General features: G+C 37.7%; 2 protein-coding genes across 6 annotated transcripts; one reads left to right on the top strand and one right to left on the bottom strand.

The window, feature by feature from the left end:
- Nucleotides 1-1,922: 1,922 nt before the first annotated feature.
- Nucleotides 1,923-9,147, top strand: LOC141781935 (uncharacterized). The gene is made up of 12 exons (XM_074657935.1): nt 1,923-2,063; nt 2,365-2,474; nt 4,322-4,452; nt 4,857-5,003; nt 5,283-5,435; nt 7,153-7,265; nt 7,374-7,423; nt 7,527-7,669; nt 7,759-7,838; nt 7,918-8,073; nt 8,640-8,868; nt 8,992-9,147. The coding sequence occupies exons 1-12, from the start codon at nt 2,023-2,025 to the stop codon at nt 9,145-9,147; spliced, it is 1,509 nt and encodes a 502-aa protein (XP_074514036.1). The 5' UTR covers nt 1,923-2,022.
- Nucleotides 4,762-22,534, bottom strand: cog3 (component of oligomeric golgi complex 3). Of its 5 annotated transcripts, XR_012597144.1 has the most exons (25): nt 22,312-22,531; nt 22,046-22,192; nt 21,889-21,950; nt 20,670-20,835; nt 19,950-20,024; nt 19,495-19,587; nt 19,075-19,200; nt 18,876-18,956; nt 18,738-18,781; nt 17,168-17,294; nt 16,417-16,508; nt 15,920-16,059; nt 14,650-14,810; nt 13,863-13,971; nt 13,652-13,770; nt 13,447-13,536; nt 12,740-12,860; nt 12,360-12,448; nt 12,093-12,227; nt 11,564-11,639; nt 11,293-11,420; nt 10,611-10,709; nt 10,194-10,438; nt 5,292-5,365; nt 4,762-4,960 (listed from the first exon to the last, which is right to left on the bottom strand). XR_012597144.1 is itself a non-coding variant. In XM_074659166.1 (23 exons), exons 1-23 carry the CDS (start codon nt 22,480-22,482, stop codon nt 10,409-10,411), a joined length of 2,481 nt encoding a protein of 826 aa, XP_074515267.1. In that variant the 5' UTR covers nt 22,483-22,531; the 3' UTR covers nt 9,345-10,408. The 5 variants fall into 5 exon arrangements, 1 of the variants encoding a protein (XP_074515267.1); XR_012597143.1 differs by having other exon boundaries at nt 4,762-5,365; XR_012597145.1 differs by lacking the exon at nt 5,292-5,365.
- Between the last annotated feature and the right edge of the window lie 2,131 nt (nt 22,535-24,665).

Genomic DNA, 24,665 nt, shown 5'->3' with positions numbered 1-24,665 from the left:
AACCCTCACAGGTACTGCATTTAGCGTAAAAAATATGCTCAAAACATTACATGGCAAACTCGAGCCCAACAGGCAACAACAGCTGTCAGTGAGTCAGTGTGCTGACTTGACTATGACTTTCCCCAAACTCATAAAGTGGGCATGTCTGTAATGTGGAGACTCGTCAACTCGTCACCCATAGAACCCATTTGTATTCACATATCTAAGGTCAGAGGTCAATGGACCCCTTTTGAAAATGACCATTGCAGTTTTTCCTCGCCAAAATGTTGCATTCACAAGCTAGTATGACATGGATTTCTTAGGTTTTGTAGTTTCTTATGATACCAGTATCTTCCCTCTAGCTTTAAAACTGAGCCCGCTACACACGTAAAAACGCAAGTTGCGTTAATGTGTTAAAAAAAAAGAGTGTTATCGCGTTAACTTTGACAGCCCTAGATCCTTGTTTTGCATTACTGTGGCTTTTACTAAAGAAAGGCTTCCTCTGTGTCCCATAAGTAAAATGGCATGAGATCAAGATAGTTTGTTGATTGGATATTCAGATTCTGTATATATTCAGGAAGTGAACACAACATAATGCATTTGCAAATGCTAAATTACATGTATTAAAGAACAATACTTTGTGGTGTAAAGCGTACCAATATACACATTTTAAGGGGTGCTGTTCTTATATAACTTTAGCATAACTTTTAATAAAAGTAATACTTTTTCAATCAATTGATATCCTCTTTCCTCTACCAACAGCTGGGGGCTTTTATGTTGTTATTTAGTAGACATTAAAAAAGAAGTAAAGGCTGTGAGAGACCGAGAGGGATAACCGCAGGATTCATGTGATAAATAAACAATGTCAGTAGCATCCCTACTTCACACGGCTTCTCAATCACCATATTAATGCATGTCAAAAGGCACCTTCAATGCATGTACATTGAAAAGAAGCACATCTAGGTTTAGAAAGATAATTCGTTTTGATGCATTTTTTAGTTTACTTGTAGTTCATGGTAACATTCTTCTCATCAACTAAAACTAGTCTATTAGTGAATTGCAGACTACTGTAATGATTCATTTCCATTATCTAGTTACTATATATGGCCCACTGGAAGGCTGTTAATTAGTGTTATTCCCAGGCTTGTAAATTATTGAGCTCATACAGCAATTGGATGTGGGCATGTGGCTGATTAACACTTACACTTTTTACAGCAATTGCAGATGGTGAAAACACGCTGCAGAGATATTAATAATATTCTCCTTCCCTCCTTTTCTCTTGCTTTCTCTCAAAGCCAGATTTACTTTTCTCTTTATTGGCATGAACATAATTACAGTAAAGCCCAAGCGCGAAGTTTGCAATGTCAGTATGATAATTCAGGGGTTTTTCTTCAAAGGAAAAAGACAACACATTACATTCAAAAACATAGTGCATAGCCCTATATATGATAAGCAATGTAATGTTATGACCACAGCCTATTTACTCAAGACAGTATTGCACTATTAGTTTAAGTACAACACTGGCCGTACTGCTTGCCTTGTGATTTTGACTTGAATTGCTTTTATATGCTTTTCTATTTTCATTTCTTATTTGATATACTTCTTATTCTTTATTTTTTTACTTTTCACTATTTATCTGTAGGCTACTTATTTCTGTCCTTGTGCTGCTGCAACACCTGAATACCCCCTCTGGGGATCAATAAAAGGCTTATCTTATCTCGAACAACCGAATGTAATGGCAGTGGTGAGAAGTACAGAAGAAAAGAGATCAAATAAAAGAAGAGGCGTATTTTGAAGAACCTCAGTACGGTTCTCTCTCTCTCTTTCTCCCATCCCTGTTAATGATTCTGCCATAGAAACGGTTGCTTGTTGTTCTATGGTTGCTACACTTGCAGCAAAACATTCTGTATCTGATAAACAAAAAAGTTAGCTTTTTTAATTCATTCATTTGTGGTTTCTCTGCTCACCCCGGTTTCACAATGAGTCAAGGATATCAAGGAGATGGAGATTTAAACACTTGACTCACCAGGCTAATCAACGGAGATGGATTTGACAGGAAATCCCGGAGTTGTAGACAAACAGAGGTTTGGAAAGAAATTTTACTAAATGAGAAAACAGAAATCTTTCTTACACGTGATATTGTCTCACCTTTTAAAGGATGACGAAAAGAAAAAGTTGTATATTTGTAGGCCTACTTTAAACATAAAGATGAATCAGCATCTGTCTGATTCAATCTAAAAGAATTAACATTCCCATACAGTAGATAGTACATATTGCAGGGCAGTGGTATTGGGTTGTATTATATTGTGCAGGTGCTTGAGCTATTGTATCCACCCTCTGTGCATATGTGGGCTTATTAAACTGATAATAAGAATCTGATTCCAGTATAAGCTCACCCGAAAATCGGACGATCCATGCGTATGACGGGAGAGTTGTCACCAGAATCAGCATTGGTACACAGTCTGAAAGGGGGCATGAGGCAGGATGCAGTCAAGGTACAGTACATTCTTCACATTTCATGCTTAATTATGAATCCCTAACATTGGTTGGTCAGCCGATTAGACTGTTGTCAGGCTATCGAATAGGTGTTATCTGTCGCTATAAGCACCATAGATGTGGGTCAATAGGGGCCTACTACACCCACTAGTATGTTTTATCATCTATTCACATGGTAAATCACCGGAAGAATATAAAAGAACACGACAGCGACCTCTACAACCATAGTGATTATGGCAGGAGGAAGAGTGAAAGTTAGGTACTCTAGTATAGACAGTGTTAAACTCCATACAGGGTGGAGATGGAAAGGACACAAAACACAGGGCTTTCACCCAGGGGACAGGGGTTTGCATCCCGTGTGAAACTAACACCATGTAGCTGTCTTTGTGGTCACAAGTGTTAAGTTTCACCTTCACTTTTGAAACATGAGTTTTTTCCCTAAACTTAATTCAGTGTTTTTGTTGCCCAAATCTAAAGAAGTTGTAGTTTTGTTGCTTAAACCTAAAAAAGTTTTAGTTTTGTTGCTTAAACCTAAAGAAGTTGTAATTGTATTGCCTAAACCTAAAAAAAGTTCTAGTTTTGTTTCCTAAACCTTAAGAAGTTGTAGTTTTGTTGCCTAAACCTAAATAAGTTGTTGTTTTGTTGCCTAAACGTAAAGAAGTTGTTTTGTTGCCTAGCCCTAAAGAAGTTGTATTTTTGTTGCTTAAACCTAAAAAAGTTGTAGTTTTGTTGCCTAAACCTAAAAAAGTTGTAGTTTTGTTGCTTAAACCTAAAGAAGTTGTAATTGTATTGCCTAAACCTAAAAACAGTTCTAGTTTTGTTGCCAAAACCTTAAGAAGTTGTAGTTTTGTTGCTTAAACCTAAAGAAGTTGTAATATTATTGCCTAAACCTAAAGACAGTTGTAGTTTTGTTGCCTAAACCTTAAGAAGTTGTAGTTTTGTTGCCTAAACCCAAAGAAGTTGTAGTTTTGTTGCCTAAATGTAAAAAAGTAGTTTTGTTGCCTTAACCTAAATAAGTTGTAGTTTTGTTGCCTAAACGTAAAGAAGTTGTTTTGTTGCCTAACCCTAAAGAGGTTGTAGTTTTGTTGCTTAAACCTAAAAAAGTTTTAGTTTTGTTGCCTAAACCTAAAAAAGTTTTAGTTTTGTTGCTTAAACCTAAAGAAGTTGTAATTGTATTGCCTAAACCTAAAAACAGTTATAGTTTTGTTGCCTAAACCTTAAGTTGTAGTTTTGTTGCCTAAATCTAAAGAAGTTGTAGTTTTGTTGCCTAAACCTAAAGAAGTTGTAGTTTTGTTGCCTAAACGTAAACAAGTTGTTTTGTTGCCTAACTGTAAAGAAGTTGTAGTTGTGTTGCTTAAACCTAAACAAGTTGTAGTTTTGTTGCTTAAACCTAAATAAGTTGTAATATTATTGCCTAAACCTAAAAACAGTTGTAGTTTTGTTGCCTAAACCTAAAGAAGTTGTAGTTTTGTTGCCTAAATGTAAAAAAGTTGTTTTGTTGCCTAAACCTAAATAAGTTGTAGTTTTGTTTCCTAAACCTGAAGAAGCTGTAGTTTTGTTGCCTAAACGTAAAGAAGTTGTTTTGTTGCATAAACCTAAAGAAGCCTTTTCCTTTATTTAAAATGTAACATTTAATTTAATTTTTACATGTTAGAATGTGTTGCTTTTAAGTTTTGCTTTCACTTTTACAATGTAGTAGGCGTAGTAGGCCCCTACTGATCCACATCTATGGTACTTATAGCGACCGATAACACCTATTTAATGGCCTGAAAACAGTTGAATCGGTTGCGCAGTTGGTAAATAGCTAGGAATGTCGAGATAATTATTATTTATTTTGCATTTGCAGACTATAAAGACCCAAACGAAGAAGCATCAAAAGCTCCTCACAAGAATTTTGGGTTGACAGATGAGCAGCCGGGTGTGTCAAGGAGCAGTAAAGACCCAGAAGATGGTTTACAAAGACAAACTCAGAATGAGGTATTCTTGCTTGTAAAATCCCCTCCTCTATCAACTGCAGTGACGATGTCCTTGACAAAGTAAAGGCTTTGCTAGGACACTCAAGAGCAGGAGAGGTTTCTCTGAGCTTCACTGAGTATCTTTATGTCATTTGAAACACACTTTGTAGTGAGACCAAATGGTGAATAGACGCAATTAGCATATATGAGGCCTTTTTGTGTGTTTTAGAGATAATTTTACTATTGCCAAAGAAATACTGAAGTTTTCATAGCCTTGTCTATCCTTGTCACAATGTGAGTTTTATCTTGTGAGAGATGATATGACATGGTATCCAGAGACATGGTTTTGATTTATTCATGAAGCACAAGTTAAAGACCTCAAAGAAGTTAATAAATTATGAAGCGTCTTTGTTTTTTTCTCCTCAGAGCGTTCCTAAAAACATGGAGTCTGAGTTGGAGATATCCCCAGATAATGAAGCGTTGGATTTGTTCGTCAAGGAAGCTCCCCAAACTCCCGAATCTCCCGCAGCCTGCCAAGGAGAAACAGAGGCATCTTTAACTAATCTGGACGAGGTATGGCGGAAAATGCCACTTTTAAACTGCTCCTTTTTTCCTCTCCTCGTATAAATATGAATTAATTTATGGAACAAGCAATTAGTCTGCGTTTGTCTCTCATCAAAACTCGCCTGTCACTACTGCTGCTTGTTTCAAAACATGCCAGACTGTAACATGCTTTTTGAACACCTCATTAACTTGAATATGTGGATACTATGTATTTGTGACAATGTCTTTTTGAGAAAGAAAATATGATTTATTTTTTCTAATAAGCGTCTACTCCAACAACGCTTTCAGATCTTATACTCAAGTGGATCAGAGTCATCAGAGGAGCCATCAGAGGAGTTGCTGCAGACTAGGTTAAACTTTCTCTGCGAGTACTGCAAGAAGAAGAAGAAGAAACCCCCAGTGAGCAGTGTTCAGATAACCAACAGTTTTGACCCAGAAGAGGTGAGAGCGTGAGCGTGCAGCTAACACTAATGTTGATGTGGTGACATTCTCGTGTTAAATATAAACTGACGAAACTGAAAAAAAGTGTGACTTTGCTCATTTTGCTGAATGAAGTGTTGCATTCAGTGTCAACGTGTGCAGCTTGGACTTGAGATGGAAGCAAATAATAGTCATGATCATTTGAATGTGACATTTAAGCACAACTGAATAGGGTAGACTGGGGTAAGACGCCCCCCCTTAAGAACAATGATTATTTTATTTTAATATATATATCATTTGCATATCAATATAATATGCACACAAGAAGTATGCTCAAGTAAACACATTTTAAATAAATCATGACAGATTACAACTTTGTTATTATTAAACTAAATGTAAAAAGGCATCTTGCCTCACGAGTCATTTTGATCTATACAAACTTGGTATTTAACTTTTCAAAATGTTTAAGTTTTGACATTGCTCTTACTTTAAATGCAACATAAATGTTACATATATATATATATATATATATATATATATATATATATATGTATATATATATATATATGTATAAATATATATATATTAATAATATATATATTATTTATTATTATTATTATTAATAATATATATATATATATATATATATTATAGTAACAATTATCACTATATATATATATATATATATTTTTTTACTGTTTAATAACTATTATGTTATTGTGTTAGATGATGGTGTACAAAGTTTCTCAGAAATCTAACATAAGCATTGATTCACATGGGCTTCTTACCCCATATCAGGGGCGGGTGTCTTGCCTCAAAAATCCTACTCTTACACTTTCACATATTGCAAAAATAGTGTTATTTTTTGTTCAAACCAATCACCACCCTCTAAATGATTCCCATATTAACAATAAAAAAGTTTGTATATGTAAATCCTTGTAAAAAACAAAACAAAAACAAAAACACAGCTTATTTTGTACTGTCAAAATATTACATCAAATTATCTCTAGATTTTTTTTCCCACAAGTAAAATGATTTTGCCACTATTCAAAGATTAGCAAGGCCACTACCATCCAAGAGCTGAAATGAAAATTTGCTCTATATATCCAGTAGTCAGAAAGTGAAAAGCCGGAGGGTGGAGCGGGTGACCCTACTTCATGTAGAAATTGAAATTACACTAACTTTATAGCATTTAACTATTAAACAAAAAATGAGGTGGTTTAATATCTGGGTACTTTAAAGTAGTATTTTTAGCCATGCTCACAGCACGGCTCAAGGGATAGCAATGTTGGCACGTCAACCACTTTGGTCCAGACAGATATGCCTCAACAACTACTGGATGATTGTCATGAAATTTGGTCCAGACATTCGTGGTCCCCAGAGGATGAAACCTGCTGTGTGCCATCACAAGGTTGACATTTGTGGTTCAGAGTGAAATATCTTGACAACTATTGGGTGGACTGCCGTAATATTTGGTACAACATTTTGATCATTTGACTCATTGAGCAACATGGCTATTTATTTTTGGTTTCTTTTCTTTGTAAAATCTTTTTTTTTCAAGAACCACTTGAAATGCCCTTCTTTACATTAATATTCAGTAATGGTTAGATTTTACAATTAGGCTATTAATTGCTTCCATAGGAGATGAGTAATAATAATAATAACTATCAATTAAGAATGTTGTAGCATTTCTACATTTACACTAGTGTTTTTATCTCTCTTTCTCTCTTTGTGTCAGCATTTCTGCTGTGTGGAGGCATATGAGTTATCACGGGGTTTTCTGGAGGCTGCAGAGGTTATCACTGAAGAAACCATGACTGATGGGGACCCAGAGATGCAGGAAGATCAAAGGTCAGGATCGCTCTTATCCATAGTTGGCTTCCACCATTAAATGGTTTTTCAAATTACATTTCTATGCCATTGAATCTCTGATGCTACATTTTCCATGACGCACCACAGGCTGGATGATTTTGAATTTGAAAGCTCAGATCCTCAGACCCCTAAAGCAGGTTACACACACCATCTACCACAGACAGATATCTCATGCAGATTCAATTTGCTTATCTTTTCCCCTTGTTCACCCATGCCATGACACCTTTAACTACATTACAGGACACAAACACCGAGTATCTCTCTGCCTACACGACCGACTATCTGATGCTTGGACTGCCACGAAGGACGATTCATTCCCTGAAATAGAAATCATAGATTCAGAGAACGCTTTCTCTTTCAGTGGAACAAATGCTGGACAGAAGGTAATGTCATATCACTGTAGAACGCAATCATGACTACAGCTGAGAGTATAGAAGCCCACATGTATTAATAAATAGATTTGGTTCAACAGAGGACGACGCCATTCATCAGACGCTACAACAACGGTCAAACATTTATTGTGATTTTTCCAGATGGAACTGGGCAGGTTTGGTATCCTTTAAGGTGAATCTAACTGACATATCGTGAATACTTAGTGTTTGATTGTTCACCTTAATCATATTTAAAAAAGGTATCCATCAGGACAGCTTGCTATTCTTCTTGCTGCACAACCTGCTGACTGGTGGTGTGTGGTGGTCCTGGAGGACAAACATCTGCAGCCTCGCGTTCAGGCAGTTTTCACCAACAGAGGACAGAGTACCTGTTATCACAACAATGGCTGTATTTGGTACGAGTGGTTGTTTAATCATTCCTAATATTTCATTCCTAATATATATATATATATATTAACTTGCATATTATTTTGTAAATAAGATCTATTCTCTGTAGAAGCATTTTAAACCTGCAGTAGGCAGAATGTTTTTAACCTTTCAGCATATTGTATTTCAACTGATCTGAGAGAAAACTAGACTTCTGCACCTGCCTAGTTTCACCTTTTAATCGGAGTTCGCAAGTGATTGACAGCTGCTCATAGACGGCAGGCTCCATCTCGGCTCTGATTGGTTGTTTTCCTCCGGTCTGTGAAATCTTGCAGATGCCATTAGGAGCAACGAAGGACACAGACGTGTTTTCAGATTATCTGTCTCATGCACTACTGTCATGATATAGCGACCGTTTTATAAAAATAACCGTTTTTTTTTTAAAATCATATTTGCTCCAATTCTACCCACTGCAGCTTTAATGTTTATTTTATTTACTGATGAAATTGGCAGCAGACAGAAACAACCACCTGTCTGGGGGAGAGATTAAAACCCCTGTTGGGTTTATTGTTCACAAGCTGCTTCTCTTTATTAGGGTGAATCTGGCTCCATGGGGAGGCACCTACTGCAGCGACACAGGAGATTTGAAGAAAGACTGGGACTGGCTGGACAATACGCGTCATGTTCATGCTCCGCCCATCCAGCCCCTCTATCTGACACTGAGTCCTAACATCAACGTCCGCTTCCAATCCCAAGAGCACATCTGCATCACTTTCATCTCTGGAGACCACATTGTACGGCTTAATGTAGGGGCAAATTTGAAAGTAAGTCGGCTGGTGGGGTTAATATTAATTTGTAGCAATAGCAGAAATACAAGGGATGACAAAACCCAATTTGAGGCAAAAATCATTGATTCTTCTTTACTTTATATTTCCATGCTGTCGCAGCCGGATCAAGGCAAAGGTCTAACGCTGCCGGGGCCTGACACGCTTCAGAGGTATCTGCAGCAGAAGAGTGCAGAGATCAATGCCCTGCTCCAGAACATCCAGTCCCTCATCGGCTATCAAAAGACTGTCAGTCGACGGAAGGTCAAGCCCCGGTAAAGCCTCATCTCACAGATGGAAAGACGGCGGCTGCCAATGAAACGGCAACAGTCTGCCAAGAAGACCCCCCAAAGCCGATGATGTCCTTGAATAGCGGTTTCTCATTTGTGTGAAGGGACTCGAACTCTAGCGTTCAGAAAATCTGAATTCAATAACAAAGTGCTTTCTAGCAAATAAAACCCCAAAAGAAACATCAATCATCTTTTGTTGTTTTAATCAGAATGCTCATAAATAGTATACCTGTACACATCATTTTTTTACATGGGACACACCAAAGCAAATGTCACGTTGCCAGTGTCCTGTTTAACTTTTGTTAACTCGGCGAAGACCACTTGGAAACCCAGAAATCCTACAGCATACAGTGCAAAACTGCCCAAGGTCAACGGTCCATTATTTTTTGCCAGAGTAAAAGCATATTAGTTGTATGTATAAAAGGAAAAAAGTATAAAACATAAGATTTCATTGTATTTTTTTTACATATTTGCAAACAGAATAACAAAAACATTAACAAGAACAGCTGAGTTGATTTTGCTATGATCAGAGGGTTTAAACCTGTTGGACCTGAGCGTCCTGGAGCACGTCAGGCCACCGTAGAGTGCTACTGAATGTTATAACGGCTGCATTTTAAAATAGAGCAATAAAATATTTTGCAGCATTTTTCTCTTGTTATCCTTCCAAACCCATTGAGGGAATCTGAATGCAAGCCCCCTTACTGGCCATTAGCTACCTGGCTGACCCTTTAGTGCCTCTGTTCGTACACCAAAAGTGTCCTTATCTGAACACTCTTAATACAACTCACCCCTCTCCCACCCACCCTCGCATTAGTGTGCAAATTATTTTTATTCAAAACAATTTGGTGTTAAGAGAGATGCAACTGTGATCACAAATCCACCCTTGTCAAAATGGATTTCTCCTACATGAAAACAACCCTAACCACAACACCGCCTTCGATTTAAGTCAAAATCATCAACTCAGTACCCAAAATAACACCCTCCGCTTCCCAGTTTGTTATGGACTTCAAGGTGAATACCTGAACCTCAACATACTTGTAGCTACTTGAGCCTCCGTCGGAGAGTCTTTGGCCTTGTGCAGGATTTTTTTTTTTTTCTCTCCGCCGTCAGTTCAGCGCTCCCTCCCTCCCTCAGATGGAGCTTCTCTGGTCATCTCGCATTCTCAGCCTCACAGCTCCCGGTTGGAGTTGCAATATCCCATTGCTATCCAGAGGGTGTTTCACCAGCACTGCCACACCGAACTTGGGACATTACTTATTCACAGACAGCAGTAGGTTAATCTGAAAAAATAAAAAAAATAAAAAGATGAGTGCTCACCGTGACTTAGCTGGCATACGTTATCTAGCGTTTTTTTCCCACTTAAGTTGCTCTCAGCGGTTTTGGATGTTGCAGTGGTATTATTAAAACTATGTCAGGTGCCCTTGGGGCTGTGCTAATCCCACAGTACTGTACCTGCTCCATCGATGGACATGCAACGATTTGAAGGTCCTCTCCACTGTATTCCTCCTGAAGCAAGGCGTGCAGTCTTTGGAATACCTGCTGGATGTTATTCTGTGGGAAAAAGCCATCCTATTACTGAGTGCTGGAGGGAAATTAATACTACATTTCCATCTGGCCTATGTCCCCTCACTATCTTGTTTCCATGTCAACCGCGGAATTTAGTTTCCCTCTCATTGAGCTTCACCTGGCACCTCGATGAACAGTACACAGGTGGCACAAAGATTTCTCTATTAGAGTTCAATCACACTGATAATTTATAGCTAAAGGCACAATCTCAAAGCCAAATATAAACAAAAAGGGTCAAACACAGGATTCTATCTATCTATCTATCTCTTTTCAAAATTGATTGACAGGCCTTTTACTACAGTGACTAAGCCTTGCTAATGAATAAATGCAAGTCATGAATGATTTGGGATGCTGTGAGAGGTTTGTTTACATGGTTATGTCTGCACACACCGCTGCACAACAGACTTTTAAATGCACTCCTCGGGGATGCAGGTGAGTAACCTCTAATAGACATGGTATTCTGCTTTTTAAATACAGTATGAAATAATTATTTGTGCTTTAACAAGGACTAAGCAAAGAAACTGACTCATGCAGCACATGCTACAACCGAGTGTTTTCTGCCACCCACCCGGACAGGCTTGAAAAGGATGAACTCCGTGTCTCTATTGGCTAAGTACAAGGACATGCTCTGTAAAGTGCTTGGCAGCTTGCTCTTCATCACTCGGTAGGTAGCCATCACTATATCGTTGATCTTTGCTGAAAAGAGAAAAAAAAAAGAAAAAAAAAGGACTCAGGAAAAAGCAGGAAAAAAAAACATTGACATGCCCTCTAGCGTGCGATGTACAGGTTTTGATGAATTACAGTGTGATGCCGGTGGCGTTTCCTGAGACAAATCTTACCTGGCTGAGCCCAAGGTTGCTGAGACAGACTGTACGTGGGACCACCTTGGATAGCCATAGTTTTCAGAGCTGCGACCTGAGTGCAGACACGGTCAAAACAAAGCATTACAATCTGAAAAAGACTTAATTGGTGCTGGTGTTATTATAAAGCCACGCAAACAAGCACAAGAAGCAACTGAATCAGACAAGAGAGCAGTATTTACTTAAATAATAGAAAGCTGAGTGAGATGGGCAGCAAATTATTGTAGCACAATTACTGCATTGAAGGATTTCAGCACACACAAAGACAGCACACGCATGCATATACACACTATCTAGCAATAGAATTAGATATCCCAGATGAAAAACAGCCATTTTTTATCTTCAGTTGTTAGTATCGTACCGAGACCTTCAGTGATCAGTGAATAAGCAAATGATTTTTTTTTTTAAAAAAGGTTTTTAAAAAGGTAAAAGCTGGAAAAAAATGAAGGTCAGGAGGAGCCATCGCTGCCTGAGGCGAAGTCTGCCTTCTAACTGCTCTAACGGTTACCTTGGTGAGAAACTCCTCAAGGTTCCCCACAAAGATCTGAGTCTGCTGCTGGATGAACTGCTCGCAACTGAACTTCAGGTGCCGGTCCACATCCTTCTTAGAGTCGATGTAGTGCTCCTTTATCTCTGGTGTTCCCTGGGGGCCACACAGACGAAGGGTTTAGCACTATCAAGTGGCGTTTCCCTGAGGCAGGGTGCTATCAAAGTGCATAAAATGTGTGTGGTAGGTTTAACAAAATAGGCAAAAAGAAATATATAAAAACACTACCTCCAACAGGAATTCAAGTATGGCGTTGTGACTGTTAAATCGGAAGAATTTGGGAACAGCCTTAGGGTTCAGGATTTTGAAGGCAGCATCTTCACACAAAAGCAGAGAGATTAAATCTGGGCTGGTGTAGAATTAGAGTGCCCTCTAGTGCTACAAATTTAATATGACCTTGACTGAGATGAGGGTGATAGGGAGGAGCGAATCTGCCCTGTGAGCCGTCGGTTAATGTACATTATGGTGCTGGATTACACTGTAATTTCCACATTAATTGTTGCCACCGGTGCATGTGATAGGCACAAGTTGCTTAATGAGCATGAGGATGTAATGACTGGCTTTATGGAGCCGAACACCAATGTTCCCTCCACCTTTAATTATCTTACCTCGCGTTTTCTTCAGGTCCAGTGAGATTTCCTTGATGGCAAAATCGGTGTGAAATGGGGCAATCTGTTCACGCACTATCAGCAGGTGCTTGATCAGGAAAAGTTGCCCATCTATTTGCGTCTACGGAAAGTGATAGCACACTGTTAAATCCACACCGCAGGCTGCCAACACAAAAGGGCATCTGCTGACTATCCAAGCTTCAGAGAACATAAAAAGCACAAGCTTAGAGAGACGATAAGGGAATATGTCTAATTGATAACTGCTGATTAACCATAGCTGGAAAGGGACATAACTGTGACAACAAAAAAGGCAGCTGAAACCATTTATTCCCCATCAACATGGGGTGGGAACACATCCTCCGAGATTGATGCCGCGTGTTAGGTTGAAACGGGCCAGTTAGCACAGATAGACAGCAAATCTGAAGGTGAGAGAAGCCCATAAATAAAGGATGGTCTGCTGAACACTCTGTAGAGCATAATAAAGCACCCATTAAAATAAACTTGAAATGACATCCCAGCTGCTTTAGTTAAGGATCCTGCAGCCGGAAGGAATTTGAATAGCAGAGCACATTTTTATCTAAGAGGGAACTGATCTTATTATACGTCAAAAAGAAAGGCATATTTCCAGCTATTTTTAATAATAATAATAATAAAAAAGTTTAGTAAAATACAAAACCACACTCTACTCTTGACCATGTGTGCCAAACCTTGTTTTTAAGGATGATATCTGAAGCTTTAAGCAGGGACTGGATGCAGGCAGATAAGGCTTCTTGAGATAAACCCTGGAAGACTGCTCTCTGGAAAAAGACCAAGTCACAGTAAGAAATGCAAAGTGGGGAAAAAAACTAACACATCCTGCAATATGTTAGGATAGGAAACAACAAATTAGACAAATAAGAATTGAAGACTCACATCTATACATCTGTAGAGCTTAGACAGACAGACCAGCGTTCGTCTGACGGTGGGGTACCACATGCCGTGCAGATCAGCAGGAGAGATGGATGGCTGTAGGCGTGATGCTTCTACGTTCCCTGTATTCATCGTACAAAAAGGAGAAAGAGCCATCAGGCAAATGTAACACCAAACGTTGTAAGCAAGTGTCACAATTTGAAAAAACACGGACCTGCGTTGCTGTTTCTTCTACCATCGGGATCCTCAAGCTGAACATCCGAGAACGAGGACTCTTGTGACATCTGCTTCATCTGCTCCTCCTTCAAGCTCTGAGCAATTCTCTATTGGCAAGAGTTGGATGATAGAAAGTGAGAAAGTGTGAAAATAAAATTCAAAAGGTATTTAATAACATGCGCAGGCATTTACAAGACCAAAGACCTTCCAAGGCCTTAATATTGTAGTTAATTATGCTTTTCAAGGTCCTGTAGGTAGAAAGTGTTACATGTTGTAAAGCTTTTTTTCTCCCTTTGCTTCAATATGAGGTCTACAGGTTTTTAAAAGCTTTTCATAAGATGAAATTAAACTTGCTATAGCAAACAAAAGGACTCAGAGCATATGCCTGCACTATCAGGGAGATGTGACATTGAGGAAATAGTGTACATAAAACACATTTAAGACCTTTAAAACATTAGTCAAGACTCATATTTACTGCAACTACATGAGCAGACATTCACAAAACAAGAGACCTTACAACTGACTTATATTCAACTTAAAAACATTAAGACAGTTGTGCTTTCTATGTCGGCATTTTGAAAACCATTATCTTAGGCTCTGGGAACTTTTGATGGCCACTTTTCACAAAATAATTGCTTTAAAAATAGAATTGACACATTCTGCAGCTGTAATTACATCCGTGCTGCGTAAAGCCGGTTGAGTAGAAGCTAAACCGATTACAATTATTGGAGGTTTTGTTTCTGAAAATGTTACAAACTAAATCCCTTTCAGCTCACAAGACTTACCTCCATCATCTCCAGTTTGTCAGGATAGGCCAGATCCCCCGGAGCTGGCTTGTAGCCTGTGATATCGGTCTGGATGTAAATGTGAGTCCTGTAGACGAGCCTCTCCTGGACGTCCTCCAGCATCTGCTTCACGACTGCGTCAAAGGCCCCCAACTGAGTGGCTACATAAAACAGACAGTTCACAGTTGAACCTATATCAAAATCACAACAGTGGTCTTAAATATAAAGTTGATATATAGTGTCGAAAGCAAGGTATTGTAGCAGGAAGTCTTTATGTTACAAAGAAAGAAAAAAAGAAAAAAAAGAAAAAAAATCACATTCCCTTGTTTTGTATACTTTCTTTGGAGTTTGTGGTTTCAGATACCAACCCACTAAAGTGGATGGTTTAACCGAGTTAGATGAGAAGATTGCAACAACTAGGGTTGCAACTAACGATTATTTTCATTGCCGATTAATTAGAAGTAGTTGTGTGGTCTATAAAATGTCAGAAAATGGTGAAAAATGTCAACAAGTGTTTCCTAAAGCCCAAGATGACGTCCTCAAATGTCTTGTTTTGTCTACAACTCAAAGATATTCAGTTTACTGTCACAGAGGAGTAAAGAAACCAGAAAATATTCACATGTAAGAAGCTGGAATCAGAGAATTTTTTTTTTTTTTTCTTAAAAAAAAACAATGAATCAATTATCAAAATGGTTGGCGATTAATAGTTGACAACTAATTTATGAATCGATTAATCATTGCAGCTCTAGCTACAACTCTCAAGTCTGTAGAGTAAATATGTAGCAACCGCCAGCAGCCGGCTAACTTAGCTTAGCACAAAGACTGGCTTTGCCCAAGGTAACAAAATCAGCCTACCAGCAGCTATAAAGCTCATAATGAATAATAAACATGTAGCTTGTTTAATCTGGACAAAAAACTAAGTGTAAAAAACAAAAATCGTTGTTTTCCTGGAGGTTATGCATCAGACTATTTCTTGGGAGTAACTTCCTGGAGTCTCCACTAGCTGCAGGGCAACTAGTCCACACCAAGATGTAGTCCGGTACACTTGGGTTTTTGTACATGTTGGTGATTCCAGGCAAAAAGTTCAGATCATTTATTGGAAAGAGCACAACAACAAACTGTGCCAAAAGTCGAGGGGTGTCCAAACTCTTTTATGGTAATATATATATCAGTCCCCAAACTGCAGCACGGCTTTATCTTAGTAACTCGACATTTAAAACCCCGTGTGACAGGCGAGAAGCTTTGAAGAGAACAAAAAGCTCTAACCTACCGTTGTTATGAACATGGTCTTCCAGCATCTCGTTCTTGAGGATGCTGCAGAGCTCAGACAGGGTCTCCAGGTGGATGATGTGGATGATTAGAGGCCGGAGGACATCATACAGGGAACAACACAACTTCTCTAGCAGCTCGCTGTCAAGAGATTAACGCCATTTAATTGCTTTGCACAACTGAGAGCGGTCTAAAATTACACTTTCTGCTCTTTTCAAGCTTTGACTTTTCCTTTAATTTAAGGAATAAATTAGTGGCTAAAAATAATTATGCAAACTGTTAAAAACGTTTTTTTTTGCTCTTAAGTGGTATTACAAATTGTCTACACATGCTGTGTAAATTGGTATTTCAAACACTAAACGTGTCAAGCAAAAAACTTGAAACGGCTATCGTGCATTTTGAAGCGTCACGCCTTAAATAAACACATCCTGCATGCGAGACAATGGCTCTCTCTGTGTGTTCATTGATCATTTTAATGCGGAGGCGGGTGCTACTCACTCTAGTTTAAGTGTAGGTTTGGAGAAGAACTCATTGTACAGTTGGTGTTCATCCTGGCAGACGTGAACCATGAAGGCACAGCCACTGCGGACCTGGGCAAAAAACACATAATGATCACCCGCTTGCAGTGCCATACCAATACTTTGCCTTGGCTCCACTTCAAACAAGCAAAAACACACCCTCCCACATAAATGATGCAGGCGCCCATTACAGCAATCATTAACAAGATGCATAACCTTTCAAGTTTCATTAAAAAGGAAAATCTCGGACAGGTGGTGCGGCTGATGTGACGTTTGTTGTGTGAAATTCTGACCTTTAATTATAGCATCCCCATCAAGCCAATTAGTGAAGTGTTTTTAAATGCCACAACAGCGTCAAAATATGACCGGGTGCCAAAATTATCTCTGAAGTATCATATTAGAATAAAAATATTTTACCATGAATTATTGGGCCAACCTCTAGGTCAGTTAGATTTTTAAACAGTAGAGGAAATACAGCGCGCTGCTTTAGAGATGACAGAGTATATACAAACAACATTCTGCACAGTAATTCACTCGTGAACAAAACAAGAGGAGAGCTGTGAATGCCTGCTGTGTACAATCTCATTTATCATGTGCACAGCTTTGTGTCTGCACTGAATACTCCAGACAAATGTCCCAGAGGGGACGGTACTGTGCATTCTTTGCAAGCTCAAATGTCACCTTATATCTAAAAAGGGCAGTTCTGCTCCTTTGAACGAGTCGTGCCTTACCAGAGCACAGTGGTCTTTGCTGTTTTGGTTGGTCAGGTCATTAATGGTGGATGTAATGCTGGGACTGAGGAGCAGCTCTCTCTGGTCATGGTAGCACTGATGGATTTCATCCAGGAGCTGATGGTATCTGCTCACATCAATATAAGAAGGGATGAGTTCATTTAGACACAAGGAAAACATATAACAGGATAGGGATGTCACGATACCAGAAATTTAGTAGTCTAAACCAATACCAGTGAAATTCCACGATTCTTGATACCCAATTTGACATCAAGGTAAAAAAGACAAAAAGCAAACAATAAGGGCTGTCAAAGTTATAATAATGCGTTAACGCAAATTAATTTAACGCCGCAAATTTCTTTAACGCATTAACGCAACTTGTGATTTCAGAGGTTGTAGGCTCAGCCTCCTTTTAAAGCTAGAGTGAAGATACTGGAATCATATGAAACGAAAAAAACCTGAGGAATCCATTGGTACCAACCATGTCATACTAGCTTGTCGTGAAAGAGGTTTAATAACGCTTCAAACTTGCGCAAAATTTTGGCGAGGAAAAACTGGCATGGCCATTTTCAAAGGGGTCCCTTGACCTCTGACCTCAAGATATGTGATTGAAAATGGGTTCTATGGGTACCCATGAGTCTCCCCTTTACAGACATGCCCACTTTATGATAATCACATGCAGTTTGGGGCAAGTCATAGTGAAGTCAGCACACTGACACGCTGACAGCTGTTGTTGCCTGTTGGGCTGCAGTTTGCCATGTTATGATTTGAGCATATTTTTAATGCTAAATGCAGTACCTGTGAGGGTTTCTGGACAATATTTGTCATTGTTTTGTGTTGTTAATTGATTTCCAATAATAAATATATACATACATTTGTATAAAGCAAGCATAGTTGAGTATTAAATACTTGCCAAATCTCCCTTTAAGGTACATTTTGAACAGATAAAAAATGTGATTTATTTGCGATCAATTACAATTAACTATTGGCAATCATGCAATTAAATATTTCAATTGATTGACAGCCCTAAAAATGATAAATCCCATGTACTTCAACATACACTCGTTTATTATTGTTTGCATACTGTTTTTTTCCCTGATGATACACCTCAATTTTCTCACTAAAAACTAATTTTTACATTACATTTGAAAATATCATGACGACGTAATAATTTACCTCCGCCCAATACAAATTTTTAATGAATAAAGCTTTAACAAATTTAAATTTAATTTAACTCAATGCAACCTTTGTACGTTAGCTGCTAGCTCCGCTATTTAGCCAAGCAGGACTGCGCTGCCCACCAGATGCTAAGAGCTAACGTTAACTAGCCCTCCTCCAGCCGATTTCACACCGTTTTGTGGTTCATAATGTAGCATAATCGTCCCTGGGACGACGTTAGTCCTGAACCATGAATTCCCCGATACCTACAGTACCTACGGTACAGTAGAAAAACAAGTACCGCCACATTTTTTAGGATTTTGGCATCGACTTGGTACCAAAGTATTGGTTCTCGTGACAGCCCTAAAACAGGAATGCTGCTACTTTATTCGGGAGAAATGATAAGACTCACTCTGGAATCTTCTCTGCTCGCTGCTCTATCTGTTCAATCAATGACTGAAAGAAGAAAAAAATGTGAATGAAAATGTCCATTTATTACAGAAAGTGATCTATGCATAATTGCAGTGGGTAATAAAAACAGTATACTCACTCTAACTTTAGGTGCAGCTGCTCTGTACTTGACATAGTAAAGTGTGAAGGCATTGTCTGCGTTGGTCAAGCCCATTGGATCCTGGGGGAGACAAAAAAAATGCAATCGAGTATTGGTATTAGACAAGGCACATACTGTATGAATGCTTCTATACGCCATTGTTGACTGTGTAGGAGGAGGAAATGTGTCTTTCACTTACCCTCTTTGTTAACTGGCTTGTGAGATTCTGCATAGTGTTTACAATGTGGATCTTCATGAAGTGCATAGCTTTAGAAAGACATTGTCTGAACTTGGCCAAATAAACCGGATAGTCCTTGAAACTGGGCTGCAATCAATAGAGATAAGCAAGTGTTAGACAGCTTTAATTGTGATCACATACAGTAAATCAGACAGTTATACCAAGTCAACAGTATATTGACACAGTTTTAGTTTTAATTTCTCACTGGTATGAATATGAATTAATTACACAGAAGGCATTCAAACATATTTACTGTACTGCTTACAAGTATGATCTAGCGTTTAATTATTCCATCTCTGGTAATAAAATGAGATTTGCACAAACAGAAGTGAAATTTTGTCAAACAAACGTGATATTTGTTCGAGAGCGCAAGCTACTTACGTGTGAAGAAACATATTCAACGCAGTCATCCAGTTTTGACAGCATTGGTATAAAGCCTTCACTATTTACAGACAAGGTTGGCGAGTTCAGTTTCTGCAAAGACAAAGAAAAAGATAGTTTCGAAGTACATCCAAACATAAACAATTATAATCTTCCAGCTTTATAATCAAAACACTTTTCTTTTTTTTTCATTTGGCAGTCACCACTGCCAGAAATGTGTTGTTTTTACTTTGAAACCAAGCCAAAGTAAAATCTATAAAAACAGTGTACATTTTAAAAAACTTTTTAGAAATTATTACTCAGGGAATGTAGCTGACATCCACATTGAGGAACATTGAATCTAGGACATAACTGCTGATATTTAATAATAATTAGGTTAATTAACATTTACATAATCTTAGATTTAGTTATCAAATGTTTCGGGATGTAGACAACAATAAAAGAAAACAGCCTACCGTGTTGATGTTTTCTAACTCATTAAAATATGACAGTTTCTGCTGTATGCTTTCTGCCAGGTCAACGAGCTCCGACTGCAGAGAGAGAAAACACAGTGGATACAATACGACATGACAGTTTAATTTCATTTCAGCTCAAGTTCCTCGAATCGTCCAATCTAAATATATTTGTGAACATAAGCAGCACATCTGCGAGGGAAAAAAAAAAGATTGAAAACTGCAGTGCCAAGATATGAAATATGCCGCAGAAAGAATGAGCAGCAGAGCAGACTGATTTTTTTTTTTACCTGCATAGTGCTTACTAGTAATCTCATATTTAGACAAGCTTTTATCTATGTCTCGCTGCTCTGAACTAGATAGTGTACGCCGGTATTTCCAGTCATCTCTGGTGACTCCTTTGGGTGTTACCACGGTTGTTTTTTACACATTTGCCAAAATTCAGAACAGTTCCAGAGTTTAGACCATACAGGCAGCTAATTCAGTAGTTTCTGGGCTTGAGAGGTGTTCATGCTTGTAAACAGATTATACTGATCAAGTCTCAGCGATCTAGGGCTTTTTTTCTTCAAGATGGAATATAAATTTTCATATTCTAATATCTGTTTTTTTAACAATTTGAATATATATACAGTATTGAAATTAGAATATGCATTGACAGCCCTACAGCGATCCCCTTATTTTGTGGCTTAGGTTAATGGATGGATAGAACAGCGTGCAGCTTACCTGCTCTTTTAGGAGCTGTTCGCAGGCCTCGTGTAGGGTGCCCGTTTTATTGGACACAAACAGATACTGTTTCTGAAGGGAGTCCAAGTGCTCCAGAGCGGCGCTGACATCTTTCAGGATAGCATCGCATTGTACCTGGTAGCAGTTTAGATCATCTCGGGTTTTCCTGATAGGGAAAGCAGCCAGAAATATTATCAGTGTGCTTACCCAAAGACAAGGTGATAAAGTGAAGCTCCGGCTCCCTCCCACAGACCAAACACATGCAGGTTAATTGTTGATTCTAAATTGCCCGTAGGTGTGAATGTGAGTGTGAATGGTTGTCTGTCTCTATATGGGTCAGCCCTGTGATTGTCTGGCGACCTGTCCAGGGTGTCTTCGCCCAATGTCAGCTGGGATCGTCTTTTTTTGTTCCTTTTCCTGAATGATGGGCCTTGAGGCTAAATGGTTGTGAAAGATTGTGTATGAATGTGAAATGTATATATGTTTGGAAAATTTTAATGTTATTAGTTTAACACAAATATGATTTTGTATATAGTATGTATGTGATAAACGTAATGTACTTGATTTCGGACCCCAGGAAGACTAGCTGGTGCCATTGGTATCAGCTAATGGGGATCCTTTTTAAATAAATAAATATGGGCAGCGATTCAGAGATCTGAAACCAAGCTAGTGTATAATGAGTGTGTGATGACAGACAAGCATTTATGTAAAAGCACATTGAGTTTACTTGCCATGAAATGATGCTATCAACTGTAATAACACTGCTTTGTCCTTGCCAAGTGGTATGTTTCTGATTAATCCCCTCTAAACAAGCATATGTTATGCAATAATGCACACAGTGCACTTTCATAGACTAAGCTACTGGAGTTACCCTGCACTATACTCATTTTTAACAGTCTCTTCTGCACTTTTTAATAGTTGTGTATCACAGCTGTTACCCTGCACTATATTCACTTTTAACAGTTTTCTTCATCTCCTTGTATTTTTATATCTGGTATATTTTTTTGTACTTTGTACTTTGCACTACTAACTTTTTTACTGCCTTTTTACTAACATGTTTTGCACTATGGAACTGTGATGCTGGAAACTTGAATTTCCCTCGGGATCAATAGAGTTACTATCAATCTATCTATCTATCTATCTATCTATCTATCTATCTAGACAAGCATATGACCAATACATTACAGGGTAAACAGTGTAGGGTAAAGCTCTTGTGCACCTGTATTTTGCGTTCTCATCCTGGTCCATGTTTGCCTGTAACTTGGCAAACCAGGCAAAAAACTGCAAGACAAATTGGCCCCGTATTAAAACCATGCACCTTGTAGTGATATAGTATTTCTGACTGGCTACAGCCTGGGAAAAGAGAGACAAGTCACCTGTTGTGCAGTTTCTATCCTGTCATTCTCCATGTCCAGCATCTGGAAACCCTTCAGCAGGACGTCCTCTGTTGACGCAGGCACAGTGGCTGTGAAGGGAGACTGCAAGGACCGAGACGACATGCTGCACAAGTCCTCAATGGGCAGCTGAAACACACAAAGCAAAGAGCTCTCTGTTGTTTCTGTGTGTGAAGCTAGCTGGACGTTAAGAAGGTAACTTAGCAACCCTGTTAGCATGCTAGCTGGTTCCGGGTTTCATGTCTCACCTCTGACGGGACAGACAGCGTCTCCGCCGCGGCTCTGATCTCCAGGACCACGTCCATCTGTCTCTCCGTGAGGGGAGCCGTGGCGTCGGTGCGGCGGTCCCATAACGACAGCTTCTCCCGGGTTTCTCTCTCTGTGAGGTCCAGCAGGGACTGATCTGTGGACGCCATCATCGTCACTTCAATACAGCGACAACGTCAGCAGCAGCAGAGGCACTTCCGGTTCCGGTTAGGGTGGGCGGGGCTTAGAGGAAGGGGCTGCTCACAGTTTCATTTACTCAAGGATATTTTATTATAAATAGTTTTTATTATAATGATCTTGGCCTTCTAAAAATCATGCCAACAACAGAAACTTTACCTCTGTGTTAAGTTTATTTTATTATTTTTATTTTTATTTATTTATTTTTATTTTTTATTTTTTATGTTTTTTATTTTTTATTTTTTTTATTTATTCATTTATTTTTAATCTTGTTTTTTTTCTTCAATTTTATGTATAACATGTTTGGATTTTCCTGTTATTTATTTATTTATTTATTTTTTATTTTATTTATTTTTTATTTATTTTTAATCTTGAGTCTTTCTTAAATTTTTATGTATAACATATTTGGATTTTCCTGTTATTTATTTATTTATTTATTTTATTTATTTTTTATTTATTTTTAATCTTGTGTCTTTCTTCAATTTTATGTATAACATGTTTTGAATTCCTGCTATTTATTATCATTTATTTGTTTTATTTTATTCAATTTTATGTTGTAGTTTTATATATCCAGTTTTATATATCCAAGTGTCATGTTGAAAAAAATATATTTTAATTTACTCAAGGATATTTTAATATAAATAGTTTTATAGTGATCTTGGCCAAAATCATGCCAACAACAGAAACTTTACACCTGTGTTAAGTGTATTTTATTTTTGTATTTATTTATTTAGTTATTATTATTATTATTTTAATCTTGTGTCTTTCTTCAATTTTTATGTATAACAAGTTTGGATTTTCCTGCTATTTATTATCATTTATTTGTTTTATTTTTTATTTCATTTTATGTTTTAGTTTTATATGTCCAAGTGTCATGTTGGATTGAATTTGCGTGTTTTGTTATGTCTGTTTCTTGGCCTTCCCAAAATCATGCCAACAACAGAAACTTTACTTCTGTGTTAAGTGTATTTTATTTATTTTATTATTATTATTATTTATTTATTTTTATTTATTTTTTTCAATCTTGTGTCTTTCTTCAATTTTATGTATAACATGTTTGGATTTCCTGCTATTTATTATCATTTATTTGTTTTATTTGATTTCATTTTATTTTTTAGTTTTATATGTCCAAGTGTCATGTTAGATTGAATTTGTGTGTTTTGTTATGTTTTTTTTTTATTATTTTACTTTATTTTTTGTGATTATTATCACTGTAAGTAGTGTGTTATATGTATGTTGGTTATGACACATAAATCCAATCAAATTAGTCACATCATAATAAACTGTCCATGAAAAAATACATTTAGCAGGTTTAAATTTTAATAAATAAATAAAAGATGGATAAATGTTGGAACTAAATTGTGTTTTATAATATTTATTTATCATAACTTTCAAATTGCTATTTATTCTGCATTTCACCTGGATGACTCTGAACGTTGCATCAGTCATTCTTTTTGAAACACAATCTCGTTCCTCTATGTACTGTACTACACTCAATACAGATAGATGACAATACAGTCTCTCTTATTCCTTATCTTATCTTATCTGAAGGCCACTATATCATTATTACAAAGCTAACGACACAAGACAAATAGACCCATGTGATAGATAGAATTTCTGGGTGGGGACAGATATGGCCTCTAGCAGCATAATCATTTATCACAGAAAACACAAATCCAGCAGGTGGAGCCCCGGGGCACATTTTTATACTTTAAATTGAGAGTTTCAGTTCCTGTTCATTATGTCTGCAAATTGGTTTCTTTTCTCTAAGTACTCATTCCGAGTAAAGCACTTGATCAGACTTATTCTAAGTGTTGCAGCCACACATACAAAGATAATTTCTCTCATCCTCCAACACACAGAGCCTTCACCTTTAATGTCTGCCAACTCTACCATGCCTGTTTTTGTTTAGAACAAAACATGTTGTTTTTGCTTATTCTATCTCATAATGGAAGGCAGACACTGTAAAAACATGTTTACAGTTCTTTTTTTCTTTGTTTCAATATACTGACAGTGATGAAGATAAGATAAGATAAAATAAGATAAGATAAGATAATCCTTTATTAGTCCCACAGCGGGGAAATGTGCAGGATTGCAGCAGCAAATCATTGCAAACACCTCACAATCATTGTTTTGAAAAAAACTTTTATATTTTAAG

Source organism: Sebastes fasciatus, chromosome 14, assembly GCF_043250625.1.
Source record: "Sebastes fasciatus isolate fSebFas1 chromosome 14, fSebFas1.pri, whole genome shotgun sequence".
NCBI classification, from domain to species: Eukaryota; Metazoa; Chordata; class Actinopteri; order Perciformes; family Sebastidae; genus Sebastes; species Sebastes fasciatus.
Note: the sequence above shows the minus strand (reverse complement) of the source record. Positions and strands in the feature narration are given on the sequence as shown.